Here is a 15,416-nt window from a genome sequence, read left to right as displayed (position 1 = left end):
TCTTTTTTCTCTGCATAAGGTGCCTGAAGCCATTTGCACTTACACAGAAATGGTATATGCTGCTTTTATCACATAACCAATATCTTTCCATTCTGTTACAGCCTGAGTTAATCACGGATTCAAAGTGAGTGTCATTCTAAGAAAGACATTAAAAAAAATTTATGTAAGTTTGTGCGCGGTTTACTTTAATAAGTATTCATTTTGTAGCTTTCCTAGAACAGTGTTTTTTTCAGACTACAAATCTCAACACACTAGTTGTTCTTAAACTTAGGCAATCAAGACCCACATCTTTTAAAATTAAATTAGAAGACAATTAGAACATATTGGAATGCATTGCATGTCGAAGGTTGAAACTGGTTTCAACTATAGTGTGTATATAGGTGTTTATATACTATTCACACAATACACATGGGGATACATGGAATGATGTGAAATGGTTTACTGTGGATCATCATTTTAAGTAACTTGAAAAACACTGCCCTAGCATACTTAAAAATCTTTTCATCTACTGGATTGTTAAAGATTTCTTAAGTTTGACAACATCCAATGTCAGTGAAAATGAGGGAAAAAATGGGTTAAAGATTTCTTAAGTTTGACAACATCCAATGTCAGTGAAAATGAGGGAAAAAATGGGTTAAAGATTTCTTAAGTTTGACAACATCCAATGTCAGTGAAAATGAGGGTAAAAATGGGACTACGCCTTGGTGGAAATGTAAACTGTTGAACCCTTTGGGAGGGTTAAGCTGTAGGTATCAAAATGTTAAACATGTTTATCCTTAAACCCGTTATTCCATATTAAGGACCCTAAGGAATTAAGTGCGGTATGGTGTTTGCACGTAACAGTTATCACAGTTTTTGTTTAAAACCCTCTATGTCCACTAATGGCAAATTGGTTAAAGAAAACATGGAGCTCCCACAAACTGAAACGAACTAAATCTGTTTTCACTTTACATAGGAAAATTATTTTGCTAGAATAAGTCAAAAACGCAGATTACAAAATAATATACCATGTAGTAGTATTTAAAATGTGACCTAAACAAATCAAGTGATGTTCACCAAGATATTAAGTGTCTCCAAATGATGAATTTTGTGGTGATTTTTACTTACTTAGACTTTTCTTTAGCATCCAAGTCTTCTATAGTGATTATGAATTCGATTTTTTCAAACAGTAAAAAGTTATTTTCATTTGGGAAATAAACTGAATTCCCACAGAATGTTTTAAATCATTCAACCATTAAAAATAAACTTTCATATGACTTTTCATTAAGATATCCATCCCCTAAACCTAACTTTTTACACTGTGTGCCCTAGCTTACTGGGGGTGAAGGGAACCTGGGCCTGGAGCGCTGAACTGTTTCTAGCTTCTTCCAAGTTAGAACAGCCGCCACGCGCATGAGTGTTGTGGTGAGGAGGAGTGGACAGTAGATTCGCTTTTTCTCAGGAGTCTGTTACTGGGTCTGTGGTTCCCGTTAGGCCAGATGAGTAGGAGGCCAAGGTTTGGGTGTTAGGAGCCAACTGTGCGCTGGGAAGTCCTCGAAGGAGCAGAGTTCCTTGCAAGCTGTGTAGCTGTTTCGCTTTTTACTAAGATCCTGGCACTGACGAAGCATTCCTACTTTTCAGTTACACCAGGACCCCTTGGGGTACAGGTACGGAGAGAGTGATGCTTATGCTTTCGTTCTCATTTTTCACATTAAGGGAATGGAAACTACCCACAGATAAGTAAGTCTCACTCCTTTCTCAGCTTCAGAGGACAATTTGCAAGCCCATTCATAACCCAGTTTTGACTAGAGAGGAATTGTGTACACATGACTAATGATTATACTTTTATTTCCAGCTTCTTAGAGATTACAGACACTTGTCAAGTGCCTTTAACTGTTCTTAATCAATCAATCAACCAATAAACAGCATTATGATTCTTAATAGTATACACAGAAGCCCTCTTTCACATTTGTCCCATCTAGATTATTTTTGTAAATGCTTATCGTGTAGCTTTACTTTCAGCCTCACGTTGTTCTTCCATCTGGATTGTCCTTTTCATAGTTAAACCTCTTACCTTTAAAGAGCCTGATATCTGTTTGCTTCTCAATGACCTCTGCGGTCACATGGCCTCCCCATGGGCTGCTCCACCTCGCCTGCCTTTCTCATCCCTCCTTGAGGCCGTCCCTTAGCGCCTCCCAAAATGCCTGCACATGATTCTGGTTTTTTTCTGTTAAACATTCACATTAGCATTATTTAGACTAAAGGAATAGAATTGTTTTCAGCTTGGAACAAAACACGGCTGAAATCAGTTCTCTGAAAGATTGTTGTGTAGTGGAAGAAACATTTCAGTTCCACATGAGGAAAAACTGTTGGGAAGTTTAGAAGGGAAACTTTATACAGAAATTTGATAACCACCTCTCATATTTTATAGAAAAAAACATAAATGCTAGCCGGCCTGCATGGCCTTAAAATCTCTTCCAACCCTGAGTTTCCACGGTCTGGAGGTAAGGGGACAAAAGTGTTAAGACATTTCACTCCCAGTAATAAGGGAAGTGAATGACATTGAGATTCAAGTTGTTTGTTTGTAGTTTGGAATTAGTCTAATACAGATACCTGGCCCAACTGGAGGACAAATGACAAGCGTGTCATTTGCCTACCAGCCCTGGCATCTCAGAATATGGAAACAGCCATGTGCTAGCCGGGCACTGTCGATGAGGCAGTTCTATTAATTTCCATTAAAAAGCAACAGCTGTCATTTAAACTCCTAAATGCCCAAATCTAAAGGATCCACACTTACGTCTAAGATGTGATCATACTGCAACGAAATCATTTAGCAACCTTGCTGCGATACCCGGGAATCTGGTTTGTAATGAAAGCAGTGAAGGGAGGGACTGGCAGGGCACTGGTGGGGTGGTACAGGGGACACTGCTTATATTCACAAGGCCACGCGGTCCACGCATAGCGAACAGCAGCCAGGCTGTCACGACAAGACTTGACGTTCAGGGCCAGCGTCTGGGCGGAGAAAGTGTCCATGGGAGCTGGAAGCCACTTGCACTGATGGTCACTGCAACAGGAGATCTAACAGGAGAGTCATAAACAGGAACAGTTAGGACAGTCAGGAGGATATGCCAAGAGGCGGGACTGCTCTTCAGACAGACTGAAAGAGAAGTGGCCACTCGCAGCCACGGACACATTTCCTGCAGTGACCAGAGCAAACCTGAGTCCAGGTTGGGTCTGCTCAGCACAGCCACAGATCCATAATAAAAGTTCACGTGCTAAAATAAATAGCTTAAATCAGTAAGCAAAACATTAAATTACTGAGGGAGACAAGGCAGTGTAGTCATGAAACATTTAGGGAAGGCTCCCCTGAACAACCTTCCTGCGATCCTCCGGCCAAACAGCAAAGCAGGCAGGAATCTGGGTAAAGCGAGCCACCGCTGTGCTGCTCTCCGTCTCCCAAAGGAGCTGGGGAATGAAGAAGGGGCACAAAGGAACTTTGGATGGTAAGCTGTTCTCAAGTCAGAAAGCAATGTATCTGGTGAAGGGAGCATAAAATACCCAGTTCCCAAGGTTCAGTTCTGTCCTGGTCCCAGCTAAGATTCCAGGTCCAGACGATGGGCAGGCTGCCAGCTGTGGACTAGAGAGGAGAACTCAACACAGACTCCTTGGAGCTAGGATTCGCCTACAACCCGGCGTGCAGAGAAGCTAGGCGGAGTGGGTGCTGAGGAAGCACCTGAGGCAGGTGGATGCTCTGCTTAGGGCTCCAGAGGAGGAACAGTCCTAGAGAAGCTCCTGTGCAATTAAAGTTTGTCTTCTACATTCTTTCATGCCCCCCTCCAAGGCCCTCTTTTCACTCACCGCCCGCCACCGCCTAACGGCCTCGGGACTCCCAAAGACACTCATTTAAATGCTCCACCTGGGAATGCCTCCACCCCCAACCCCGACCTTAGAAAACTGCTAAATAAGCTGTTTAATCAATAGCCCCAGTTCCACAGTGGAATGATCCTCACCAGGTATTAGAAGCAAGTACAGAGTTCCGTTACAGTAATTCATACTAAGTTGCAAATCACCAAGCTTCAACCTCTTAGAGGAGAGACTCAACTCCAAAGAAAATCAGAATTTAGGATAGTGGCGACAAAAAAAAGATGTCTAAGGATGAGGGAAACATTCTGGAGCAAGGGTCCTTTCAACAGGTGCCCACAGATAAAGCCACAGGTCCTTTTCACGCAAAGATGGTTGCTCTGGGAGGGAAAATGCGAAAGGAGTATCATTTCAACGTGGGCACGTCTTCCCTTCCTTGGTGGTCCCATCAAAATTGCCTCTAAGTGAATGAATCAGTAGCTGCTTATTTGTTTTTCTGAGATAAACTCAGCCCCTGACCAACCAAAACCTGCCTCGTAGTCATGTTATAATTAGAGGTGGGCCTCGGCGTGGAGGAAATCCCGACCCCCTCCACAGGATGAGCCCCTGCTGTTTCTGCAGTTCTCACCTCAAATATCTTGTTGTGCCTCTGCACCTGGATTGGCTGGGAATATGTGAGGTTGAGCAGCCCCATGTCGCCCAGGAGTTCTATCTTCTGAGGCAGTGGTCCTTGAAAGGTCAACTTCGCCCCATAAGCCACGGCACGGGCCCCCAAGTGCAGCCTGTAGGCCACCGTCTGCTTATCTCGAGGGTGTGTGCTACAGGATAAAGAAGAGGTAGAGAACTTTGGGTTTGGGCTCAACAATAATCACATTTTTTAAAAAAGGAAATCTTATACAAAGCACCCTTTAAGAAGGTGAGAATAAAGTTGACTGAATCTAATAGCCAGTGATCTGTGGCGAGTCAGCCTAAGAGAAATGGTGAGTTGTAACCACAGATGGGGCTCTGGGCCTTCTATGGGTCGGAAACCTTGAAATAACTGAGGACTTGGAAGGAAGGAATAAAGGGAGAGAAGGAGGGAGGGAGGGAAGGTGTTGGAACTAACCTAGGAGAGCTCTTGTAAGACTGCTGCAACCACTAAAAGTCCTGTGTTTCATGTGAATCAGCTGTTCATTAACTTGGTCCCCTCTAGGTTTTATTTGTTCATTCAATAAACATTCATTCATTCAAAACTAAATAAATATCCCTAGTGGTCCAGTGGTTAAGACTCCGCACTCCCAATGCAGGGGGCCCGGGTTCGATCTACGGTCAGGGAACTAAGATCCTACATACTGCAGCTAAGCCCGCATGCTGCAACTACCGAGCCCACGCGCGCTCTAGAGCCCATGCACCACAACTAGAGAAGCCCGCGCGCCGCAACAAAGACCCAGCGCAGCTGAAATAAATAAATAAATAAATAAATAAATAAATAAAATTTAGAAAGAAAGAAATGTTCATTCAGGCTCCTACTATAATCCAGACACGCTGTGTTGGGCTCCATTTCACACTGAAATCCCCTGGTATCCTACAGCTAGCGGGTGGTAATCATAGGGGCTGTTTACATCAGGGTAGTCATCCAGATAGTCCCCCTCTGAGTCCATGGTAGAATTCCATTTCCTGCTCTCGCTGAAGACAGGCATGGCCGTGGGACTTGCTTTGGCCAGTGCAATGTGAGCAGAAGTGACTTGTGTTGCTTTGGGTGGAAGCATTTAATTGCCATCGTGAGACCGTAGGTGCATGTGGAAGCACAGATCACCCTGGAGCCTCTGTCGCTCTGGATCTGTGAATGACGATGAGAGCAAAGCCTCTCTGTTGACCTTATTTGGACATGGACTGTGAACACGCAATAAGGTTCCGTGGCATCAAGGCACTGGGATGGCGAGGGTTTTTGGTTACTGCAGCACATCCAGTGTGAATGACTGATAAATCATGCTTCTAATGTCCAATCCTCAGGCCCCCTCACAAGTGAACATCAGAGTGAAGGCCACAGACAAAGAACATATATTATTGTTCAAACAAAGCCCAAGAAGCACCCACCTGCCAAAAGGCGAATTCCTATCACAGAGATCCATAGCTACAGCCATGAAAGTGTTGGGCATCCTTAGGTTGGGGACATAGCCAAAGTCTGCTGTTTGATGCCAACGGATCTGGGGAAGTCCATCATTTGGGGTTGCACCAGACAAATATGAAGATAACTAGAAAGTAGACATTGTGCATCAGCATTTTATTTCATCAGAAACCTACACTGCAATAAAGCAGGAAAAACATTAAAAATTTTTAAAAAGAAACCTACACTAGAGTCTTTCACAAGAAGACCCTGCTTCTGCTTCACTCCCGTGCTCATCCAACACGTACTTACGGAGCCTCTCACCCCTGTGGCTGAACCTCTCATCCCCCTCGCCGCAATGGAACTCTGCCACCCCTCTCAGCAAGGGGTGGAGTCTGTTTCTCCTCTCGCTGAACCTGGGCTAAGCCTGTGATTTGCTCTGACAAACAATGCAGCAGAGGTGATGGTGTGCAGCTTCTGAGGCTTTGCCTCAAGAGCCCTTGCCTTCAGATTTCATTTTCTTGGAACCCTGAGATGGTCATGTAACCAAAGTCCAGCTGCCCTGCTGGAGAAATGTGGAGAGAGCAACCTTGGAAACTGGAAGGTCATGAGGAGAGAGGTGTTAATATCCCAGCCATCCCAGCTGAGGGGCCAATCATGTGAATTCTAGATCCTTCAGTTCAAACTGCAGCCACATGAGCAAGCCCGGCTGAAGTTACAGAGCAGAGATGAGCCACCCCAGCTGAGCCCTCCCTGCCTGGCCAACCCATGGCATCAGGAGCAAACACAGTGGCTGATGTGGTAAGCCCCGAAGTTCTGAGGTAGCTTGTTACAAAGCAGTAGGTCGGTCACCGACAACTCTGTGTACAGCCCAGGGCAAAGCGCTGTAGGGAAGCAGAGAGGAACCTGCCCTTGAGTGCCTGGCGGATTGCATCAGGGACCCCAGTTCTTCACACCTTCCAAGAGCCACACCCTCTTGCCATATGGCTCTGCGGTTTCTCCCGCTAAGAGAAGTACATTTCCCCACCACTTGATTCTTATTAAAATCTCTTATGCAAATTGGCTTTAACATATGAAATGATAAAAGACGCTGAAGCTGCACAATGAAATGTCATGAGAACTAGAAAACGGCAATAAAAAGATCCAGTAAGTGACCCTACTTCTTCCCACACAACAGCCAGAAGAAGAGTGAAAGTGGAGCCGTGTTCACCAACCAGCGCCATGATGAGGATCGTGGCAACAAAGTCTAGGGTGAGTACTAACCTGAAGCGCTGAGGGAGAAACGCTACCGACAGCCACTCAGGCCTAGGAAGTTGTCTCAAAATGGCAGTTTGCTGAGAATTCCTGCAGTAATTCTCCAATTTCATCGGCTGCATTACTACACACTGGCCTCACGGGGGCACCAGCAGACTCCACACTCGCATGAAAGTCCTGTTTTTCCTGAGATAAAGCAGGGCACTTGCTCAGTCTCCTGCAGGGATTAGTAGAAATACTAATCACTGCTAAAGAAGGCATATAATAGCCGAAGAATATAAAAGTGGGCACACTTGGAGGACTTCACAATGGCATCTGCCGTCTGCAGTGCTTTCTGCTGTTCCTCCAAAACCCTTTTCAAAAAGCACGCTCCTAGGGTCTCCAGTCCCTAAACCCCGGCTCCTCTTTCTCTCTCCCCGGCTCCGCTCACCTCTCTACTCAGACACAGGTGTCTCGCCCTGCTCTCTCCACGGAGTTCGTGTCCTGCCTCTAACTGTGCTCTAGTTACTGCCACCACTGTTTCACACTCGGTCCTTCCATCAAGTCAATTCATCTTCCTTTACACACCAACTGTCCCTCCAGATTTTCTGACTTCTCTCATTAATAATAATAAACACTGACATTCTCTAGCTTGTGCCAGGCTTTACATGGACTAACTCATTTAATACTTAAAAAAACAAAGAGGTTCAATATCTTGTTCGAAATCACATAGCTAGAGAAGCGCCAGAGCTGGGATTCGAATCCCCAGACCATGCTCTGAGCCATTATGTTGCAGAATTTGCCATTTCCCTTTGAAGTTAAACATTTATATTCCCAGTTTTCCACAACCAACCAACCAACATACTGTTGTTGATGATGATAAAGTTGACACCCAAGGCTAAGGGACTTCCGCTACACCACACGCACAAATGCAAGGACCAGGTCTCTCTGCTTCATGCTATATTTCTAGTACCTCACACAGTTTGCGGCATATAATAAGCATTTAAACATATTTTTGGCTTGCATCGGTTGAAGTCACATTCAAATCACCATGTACACAGGCTGAGAGACAAAAAAAATAGTTTCCACCAACAGTAATACAGACTGGTGACAGGAGTTGCTATTTTGAAAATAATGAGCAGAATATTCTCGTTCAAAGTCAAAACAAATGTTAGGAAGAAGAAAGAAAATGATTGTAAAGTAATTATAAGTGGAAAGAAGGTCTATAAAAATCTTTATCCAAAAAAAGGTACATGAAATGGGATGAGGTAGAGGAATAGGAGGATGGTGAGAGGAAAGCATCTGGGGGACACTCAGAGGCGGACGCCTGCAAGTAGGTGTGTCCAACTCAAACATTAAAGCCTATTTTGTGTTTATGCTGTGAGGTGGGCCTTGTTTTTGTAACATCTTACTTGGTTAATTCCTATGTTCTAGACAAGTCAGAACTACTAAACTGCTAAGACGTCTAGGTCTCGGAGGGGTCACGTGAACAGGTGAGGCAAGGCAATTATGAACTTGGTTAAATATGTTTATTCCTTTTAGACAAGGCTGAGAGCAGAATCTTTCTGACGAGGTACCGCTAACTGAAAGTATGGTTTCTCTTGATATATTTTTTCATTTGTGTGTCGGGCCATATTTAATGAGTGCCGACCAATTAGGTGGTACTGGGGTTATAAATGTGATCCAGGAAAATGTGGTCATGTGCACAACATACATACAAGTAAAAAGGGGAAGTGAACAGTACTAAGCAGTCACCCATATGGGGACAGACTCTGGGTAGTCGCAGAAGGCTTCCTAACTGATATCCAGGCTAACGGACGATAAAAGTTAGGTAGGAAAGTGTGGGAGAGAAGGATTGTTCCAGGCCGAGAGCATGCACAGTGGGCTGGGAGTGAGTGAAAGAGCACAGTTCATTCTCAGGGCTGGGAGGGATAACAGCAAGTTCGGGAGGGTGTGGGGAGGTGGGCACTGTCACACATGGTTGCTAAGAGTATAACTGTATACAAATCGATACATTTCCACAGGAAAATTTAAGGACATGTTCAAAGCCTTAAAAAGTGTGCAATTTGGGGCTTCCCTGGTGGCGCAGTGGTTGAGAATCTGCCTGCCAATGCAGGGGACACGGGTTTGAGCCCTGGTCTGGGAAGATCCCACATGCCACGGAGCAACTGGGCCCGTGAGCCACAACTACTGAGCCTGCGTGTCTGGAGCCTGTGCTCCGCAACAAGAGAGGCCGCGATAGTGAGAGGCCCACGTGCTGCGATGAAGAGTGGCCCCTGCTTGCTGCAACTGGAGAAAGCCCTCGCACAGAAACGAAGACCCAACACAGCCAAAAAAAAAAAAAATTAAAAAATAAAAATAATTAATAAATAAAAAATTTAAAAAAAACAAAAACATAAAATCTGGAAAAACGTTGAACACCTATATACCCACTGCAGACTTTACAATTAGTATTTAAAAAAAAAAAAGTGTGCAATTTAACCTAGTAATTTCATTTCTGGGAATTTATCTTATGGAAATAATTAAGCACGTGTGCAATGATTTAGCTAGAAGGAAAATAAACATGCCACTGCTTATAAAGGCAAAACGTTTAAAGCAACCTAAGAGCCTATCTATGGAAGACTAGTTAAATTACAATACAACCATATTTCTGAACACCCTCCAATCGTTGTAAACTGTGCTGAAGATTAATATTTATTGGCATGAAAAATGTTCACAATATGACGTTAAGAGAAAAAGCAAGATATGATACAGTATTATGGTATGGATCCTATTTCAAAAATATATGAGCAGAAAAGGTCTGCTTATTTCTGGATTGTGGAATTATAAGTGTTTTTAGCTTCTTTTTTTTTGCCTTTCTCTTTAATATTTCTTTAATGAACATGTAATGCTTTTTAATAAGACGAAATATTGGTTACTTATTAACTTTTTTTAAGATGTAATTGTCCCATCAGTAAACTGAGATGAATTAAGTTACATTCAGTTCGTGACCAGCTGGCAAGCTAGGAGAGCAAAAAAAGGAAGACGGATTCCAGGGAAGAGATCTCAACAGCACCTCCCCACACCAAAGCCCATGAACCCTCTTCCTCTCAGCACATACCTGGACAAATCCAAATGGGAAGAAGCGCTCTGTCTGCCCCTGGGAGCCATCGTGGAAGGTTTGGCGCCAGTCTTCAACAAGTGCAGGGAACGTACAATTGTACAGGTCCCTGTTAAAGTTTACATTGGACTCCCCTAAAAAGAGTCCAAACTGTGAGAAGAGTTTGGGGTAGATGCAAAGGCAGCCGCACTGCTCCCCAACCTCTACGCATGCCCTTAGGTGGCGGGCCTTCCTGCGGTCTCCCTGGACTGGCCTTGTGGTTGCTCTGGCCAATGGGGCATCAGCAAACACGATGCAAGCAGAGGCTTGAAAAGCAATTCAGCTCTGTGGTTTGTTCTCTCCTGATACACCTGGAACCCTGACACTGCCATGTAAATGATAAATTAAGTCTGATCTAGCTTGCTGAAGGATGAGAGGCCACGTGAGAACCAGGAGGCCCCGGCAGACAGACGGCCCCAGTCAAGAGACGTGAGGAAGAGGCCATGCTAGGTCATTCAGCCACCAGACAACCTGCCAGGTGGCCAAAGGCACATAAGAGATCCCAGCAGAAAGTAGCCAAAGCAGCCCAGACAGAAAAACTACCCCGCTAACCCACAGAATAGTGAGCTCACTAATATTATTACTGTTTGAAGTCACTAAGTTCTGGGGTGGTTTCTTGTGCAGCAACAGCTAACTGATACAATGGAAAACCAGCAAACTGAACACTCACCCTGGTACCATATCACCCCTTTCAGAGTCATATTACGGAGCGGATGGATCATGGCATTCCAGAGAACAGAGTATTCACTGGGACCAGTTTCCAGATCAGATGGCATGGACCTGAAATCAGTAAGACGCACAAGTGTCAAGAGAGAGCCAATAACTAATCACATGACGATCCCTGAGCTGGGCATCTATCCAGCTTCACTCGGGTCAAACTCCTGATGAAAGCAACACAGAGTTCAATTCAACCACTCTGTTTCCATGAAAACATGAGGACAGTCTCCAAATTTCACTCCAGGTTCTTCCCAGAATAACTGTCATCAGTCAGCTTTCTGTGAGTTCAGACGGGGCCATCCCGGTTTCCATCTAGTGATTAAGACCAGGGAGGAGGAGCGTTTTAATGAGTCTATCACACAGGCAATAAGTTTATTTAACTAGTACTCAATGCATGGACACTGAGATTGTGTTAAGCTCTTTGCTTTTATAAGCAATGCCATGATTATCTTCCTTAGAGCTAAATCATTGCATACAGTCTTAATTATTTCCTTAAGATAAATTCCCAGAAATGAGATTGCCAGGTCAAAAGGCACATTTTCTTAAGACTTTGAACATGTCCCTAAATTGTCTCTGTGCAATACTTGTATGAATTTACACTTGCAGCAGCTGCATATGAGAATGGCCACTTCCCCTTGCTATTGTCCCTGCCATGTCCCCAGAGATCTGGGAAGCCTGGCTTTAGATTCCTCCAACTCTACCGAAGGCAAGTCTTTCTGTTCCAAAACTGGATAACTTCACTCCCCAACAGGCAGGCCTTTACCCAAGATATACCAAGAGCTCAAGTCCATGCTCTTCCCAGAACTGATGAGACAAGGTCTGTGAAAGCAGTTCACATATTGTTCATCTCTATTTTAACATTAGTGTCAAGATGTTATTAACCAGCCTTTTCTCTCCCTTCCCCCACCCCCAAATATTCTTCCTGATCCAGCTTTTCCTGAGCGTGCTTTCACCATCAGTCTTCTAATGCACTTCTCTGATTACATGTGTACTTGTTCTTCCAAACTGTTAGACTGTGTTTATTCTCACAGGCAACACAGGACAGTGGTTAAGAGCACAGACATTGACACCAGACTTTATCACTTACTAGTCGTGTCCACAAGCAAGTCACTAAATCTCTCTCAGACTTAGTACCTTTTTCCATCATATGTTAATAATATCCACTTCAAGAAAGTGTTGTATTAAGTGAGTTAATATATATAAAGTGCTTACAACAGTATCCAGTATTTAGAAAGCTTCTATGAAGTATTAGCTATCACTATTATTAAGGAAAAGGGTCATAATTACTTCCTGACATATTCTCAGATGATTGTGGTGCTGATGACAGTGAAAATAATACCTGAATAAGTTTCACACATTTAATACATATTTGTACATTCAACACACTCTTGACTCCCCAAAGGAGACCATGATCCTTCTCTCTTACAAAATTTCCTGGCTGGCTTTCTCCCAGACCAGAGGATGCTTTCTTACCCTTGCCTCGGGACCCCACAGGCTTTCAGTGACCTTCCAGACGACCAGGCTTCAATGGGCGTCCCGGCCCACGAGGAGGAGAGCAGCCCCACGGGATACCGCAGAGTGTCATGCAGGTAACGCCCAAAGAGCCAGCACACTGCTGACATGTACGTGAAATTGCCATGGCCCAAGTTTTCTGTTCGGAGAGACAGTTAAAGAAAAACAGTCACGGAAAAAGTAGATGGATACGGACTGCAGCTCCTAGGTGGGTCTAGGTGAGAAGAATGGGTGTGGGTCAGGCCTTGCATTTCTTTCTGAGACTTTCCAAGAGCAGGATAAGATTGAGAGGCAGCTGTCTCGCTAGCAGAAAGCCAAAGGCTCTCTGGCCAGGCAAGCAGGCATCCCCCTGCTTCCCCACCATGTGCAGCGCCCTGAGAATCTAGGAAGATTAATACTCCTCTGCAATAGGTGAGGGGCAGAAAGGCCGCTGGCACCCATTCCACCCTCACCTACGTGCTCCTCTTTCCCAGCATCCATCCCCACTTAGCTCTGTGGAAGGGAACAAGCAAGCATGGGGCAATGTCGAGAAGAAAGGTATATTTTTTCTGGGTAGTTTTATACCCAGTTTTATAGCTATGGTAATGAAAACAAGAACAAACAAGTGATGGGGAGTTTGGCCAAAAGGGAATGTAACAGAAACCAAAACCAGTGTTTAAATGTTCAACATCGGGACTTCCCTGGTAGTCCAGTGGTAAAGAATCCGCCTTACAATGCAGGGGACGGAGGTTTGATCCCTGGTCAGGGAACTAAGATCCCACATGCAGCGGGACAACTAAGCCCACGTGCCACAACTACTGAGCTCGTGTGCCTCAACTAGAGAGCTTGTGTGCTGCAAACTACGGAGCCCATGTGCCCTGGAGCCCACGCGCCACAACTAGAGAGAGAAAACCCACACGCCACAACTAGAGAGAAGCCCGCATGCCACAACTAAGACCCAACAAATAAATAAATAAATAAATAAATCTTTTAAAAATAAATAAATGTTCAGCATCATCTAGCTCATTCGTCCATACAGCCCTGTAACCAACACAGACCAGAAGAGGCAATTTCCATGTTAGAAGAAAGCTGGTGAAGAGGGGAACGTGAGGGGCTTCCCTGGTGGTGCAGTGGTTAAGAATCTGCCTGCCAATGCAAGGGACACGGGTTCGAGCCCTGGTCCGGGAAGATCCCACATGCTGTGGAGCAACTAAGCCCGTGCACCACAACTACTGAGCCTGCGCTCAGGAGCCCGCAAGCCACAACTACTGAGCCCACGTGCCACAACTACTGAAGCCTGTGTGCCTAGAGCCCGTGCTCCGCAATACGAGAAGCCACCACAATGAGAAGCCCATGCACCGCAACGAAGAGTAGCCCCCGCTCGCTGCAACTAGAGAAAGCCTGCCCACAGCAATGACGACCCAACACAGCCAAAAAAAAACCCAAAACAAATAAATAAATTAATTAAAAAAAAAAAAAGGAGGGGAACATGAACACACGCAGCTGATGGGATCAATCCAATCCAACAGCTGTTAAAGAACCACTATGTGTAGATCACTGGCTTGGCATGTGAAAGATCAAAACTCAATACAGTTCAGCTCTCAAAACGTGGATAGCGTAATAGTAGGAATTGAAGTCAGTTTCAAATCAATTAAAATGGATTGAGCGCCCACCAGGTGCCAGGCGCTTCTAGATGATAGGGGTACAGTAATTAAAGGGATGTGGAGAGACAAGGAACCTCTCCTCAGAGGTCTTATATTCTACAGAATAAGACAAATATTCAGCTGAGTAAAACAGATCGCAAAATATGGTTTAGTGCTTTAAGAGGTATAAACAAGTGTTAAGGGGTTTTAACAGCAAGAGAAAGAATATGAAATGAAAGGCAGATCATTAAATACCAGGTGAGGGCGGACCTCCTTCCGTGTGCTCCGGGCATACTCTGTGCCTGGTGTTTCCCTCACCCCACTAAACCCTTAGGACTTCTATATTCTCCATGTCTGGCACCCAGTGCAGAGTCAGTGAATGTTCATTGGCTGGTGCTGGGTAGCTGTGGGCAGCTGGAATAAAGGTGACTCACTGATGGGCAGGTAGAGGGAAGAGGTAATTAAGCGGGAAGGGGAGGGAGGTGGGGCGGCCCTGAAAGACAGGAGTCCAGGAAGTAGAGCTGGCATTCTAGGCAGAAGAAACAGTATGTACAAAGGTACGTAAAACTGGACAGTTTTTAAAGTATTTGCCTAGAGCATAGATTACAAAAGGAGAATGGTATAAGATAAAACTGGAGGGGGGGTTAGAGGCACATCGTGGGGTAAAGGAAACGGAAGCCGCTTGAAAATGCGCGAGAATGAGAACGTGTGGTGGGCAGTACAGCCCCCAGAGGTGTCCGGAGTCCAGTGCCTGGAACCTGTGAATGAACCTTACGTGGCTAAAGGGACATCGCAGGTGTTTTCAAGAGCAAGGACTAGAGAGGGGGCGATTGTCCTGAATTATCTAGATAGGGCCAAGCTAATTCCAGGAGTCTTTAAAATCAGAGACCCTTCCCAGCTGCAGTCAGAGATATGAGGGCAGTAGAAGAGGCTGCAGAGACTGGAAATGTGAGAGGGGCTTGACCTACTAGGCTCTTCCCCACACACCTGCGTGGCCTCACCTCTATCAGGTTATTACGGAAATGCTGCCTTTCTCAGCTGGGACCTCCGTGGCCGCTCTAAGCTGGAAACCACCACCCCATCCCAGCCCCAGCAGTACTGCCCCCCTTCCCTGATGTATTTTATGTACTTACTTCTGTCTCAGCAAGCACCACCATCTAACCTATCCCTTGATGCTCAAAAATTTGAGTCTCTGCGTTCAGAGAGTGAAATGGAGCCGACAGCAAGGTATAATACCTTATCCAAATCTAATTGATTCCTGAGTTTT

The 15,416-nt window shown here is 45.0% G+C and overlaps 1 protein-coding gene across 3 annotated transcripts in view; it reads right to left on the bottom strand.

Moving 5' to 3' along the window:
* Positions 1-1,810: 1,810 nt before the first annotated feature.
* The window catches only part of SIAE (sialic acid acetylesterase), a 35,944-nt gene continuing 22,338 nt past the window's right edge, over positions 1,811-15,416 (bottom strand). For all 3 annotated transcript variants that reach the window (XM_036860609.1, XM_036860610.1, XM_036860611.1), the window contains 6 exons: positions 12,489-12,666; positions 10,969-11,078; positions 10,260-10,393; positions 5,917-6,074; positions 4,469-4,658; positions 1,811-3,057 (listed from right to left, as the gene is read on the bottom strand). In XM_036860609.1, the coding sequence (XP_036716504.1) occupies positions 2,806-3,057; positions 4,469-4,658; positions 5,917-6,074; positions 10,260-10,393; positions 10,969-11,078; positions 12,489-12,666 (1,022 nt within the window). In that variant the 3' untranslated portion in view covers positions 1,811-2,805. The remainder of the gene's footprint in view (positions 3,058-4,468; positions 4,659-5,916; positions 6,075-10,259; positions 10,394-10,968; positions 11,079-12,488; positions 12,667-15,416) is intronic.

Source organism: Balaenoptera musculus, chromosome 8, assembly GCF_009873245.2.
Source record: "Balaenoptera musculus isolate JJ_BM4_2016_0621 chromosome 8, mBalMus1.pri.v3, whole genome shotgun sequence".
Lineage (NCBI taxonomy): Eukaryota > Metazoa > Chordata > Mammalia > Artiodactyla > Balaenopteridae > Balaenoptera > Balaenoptera musculus.
This window is presented reverse-complemented; position numbering and strand designations above follow the sequence as displayed.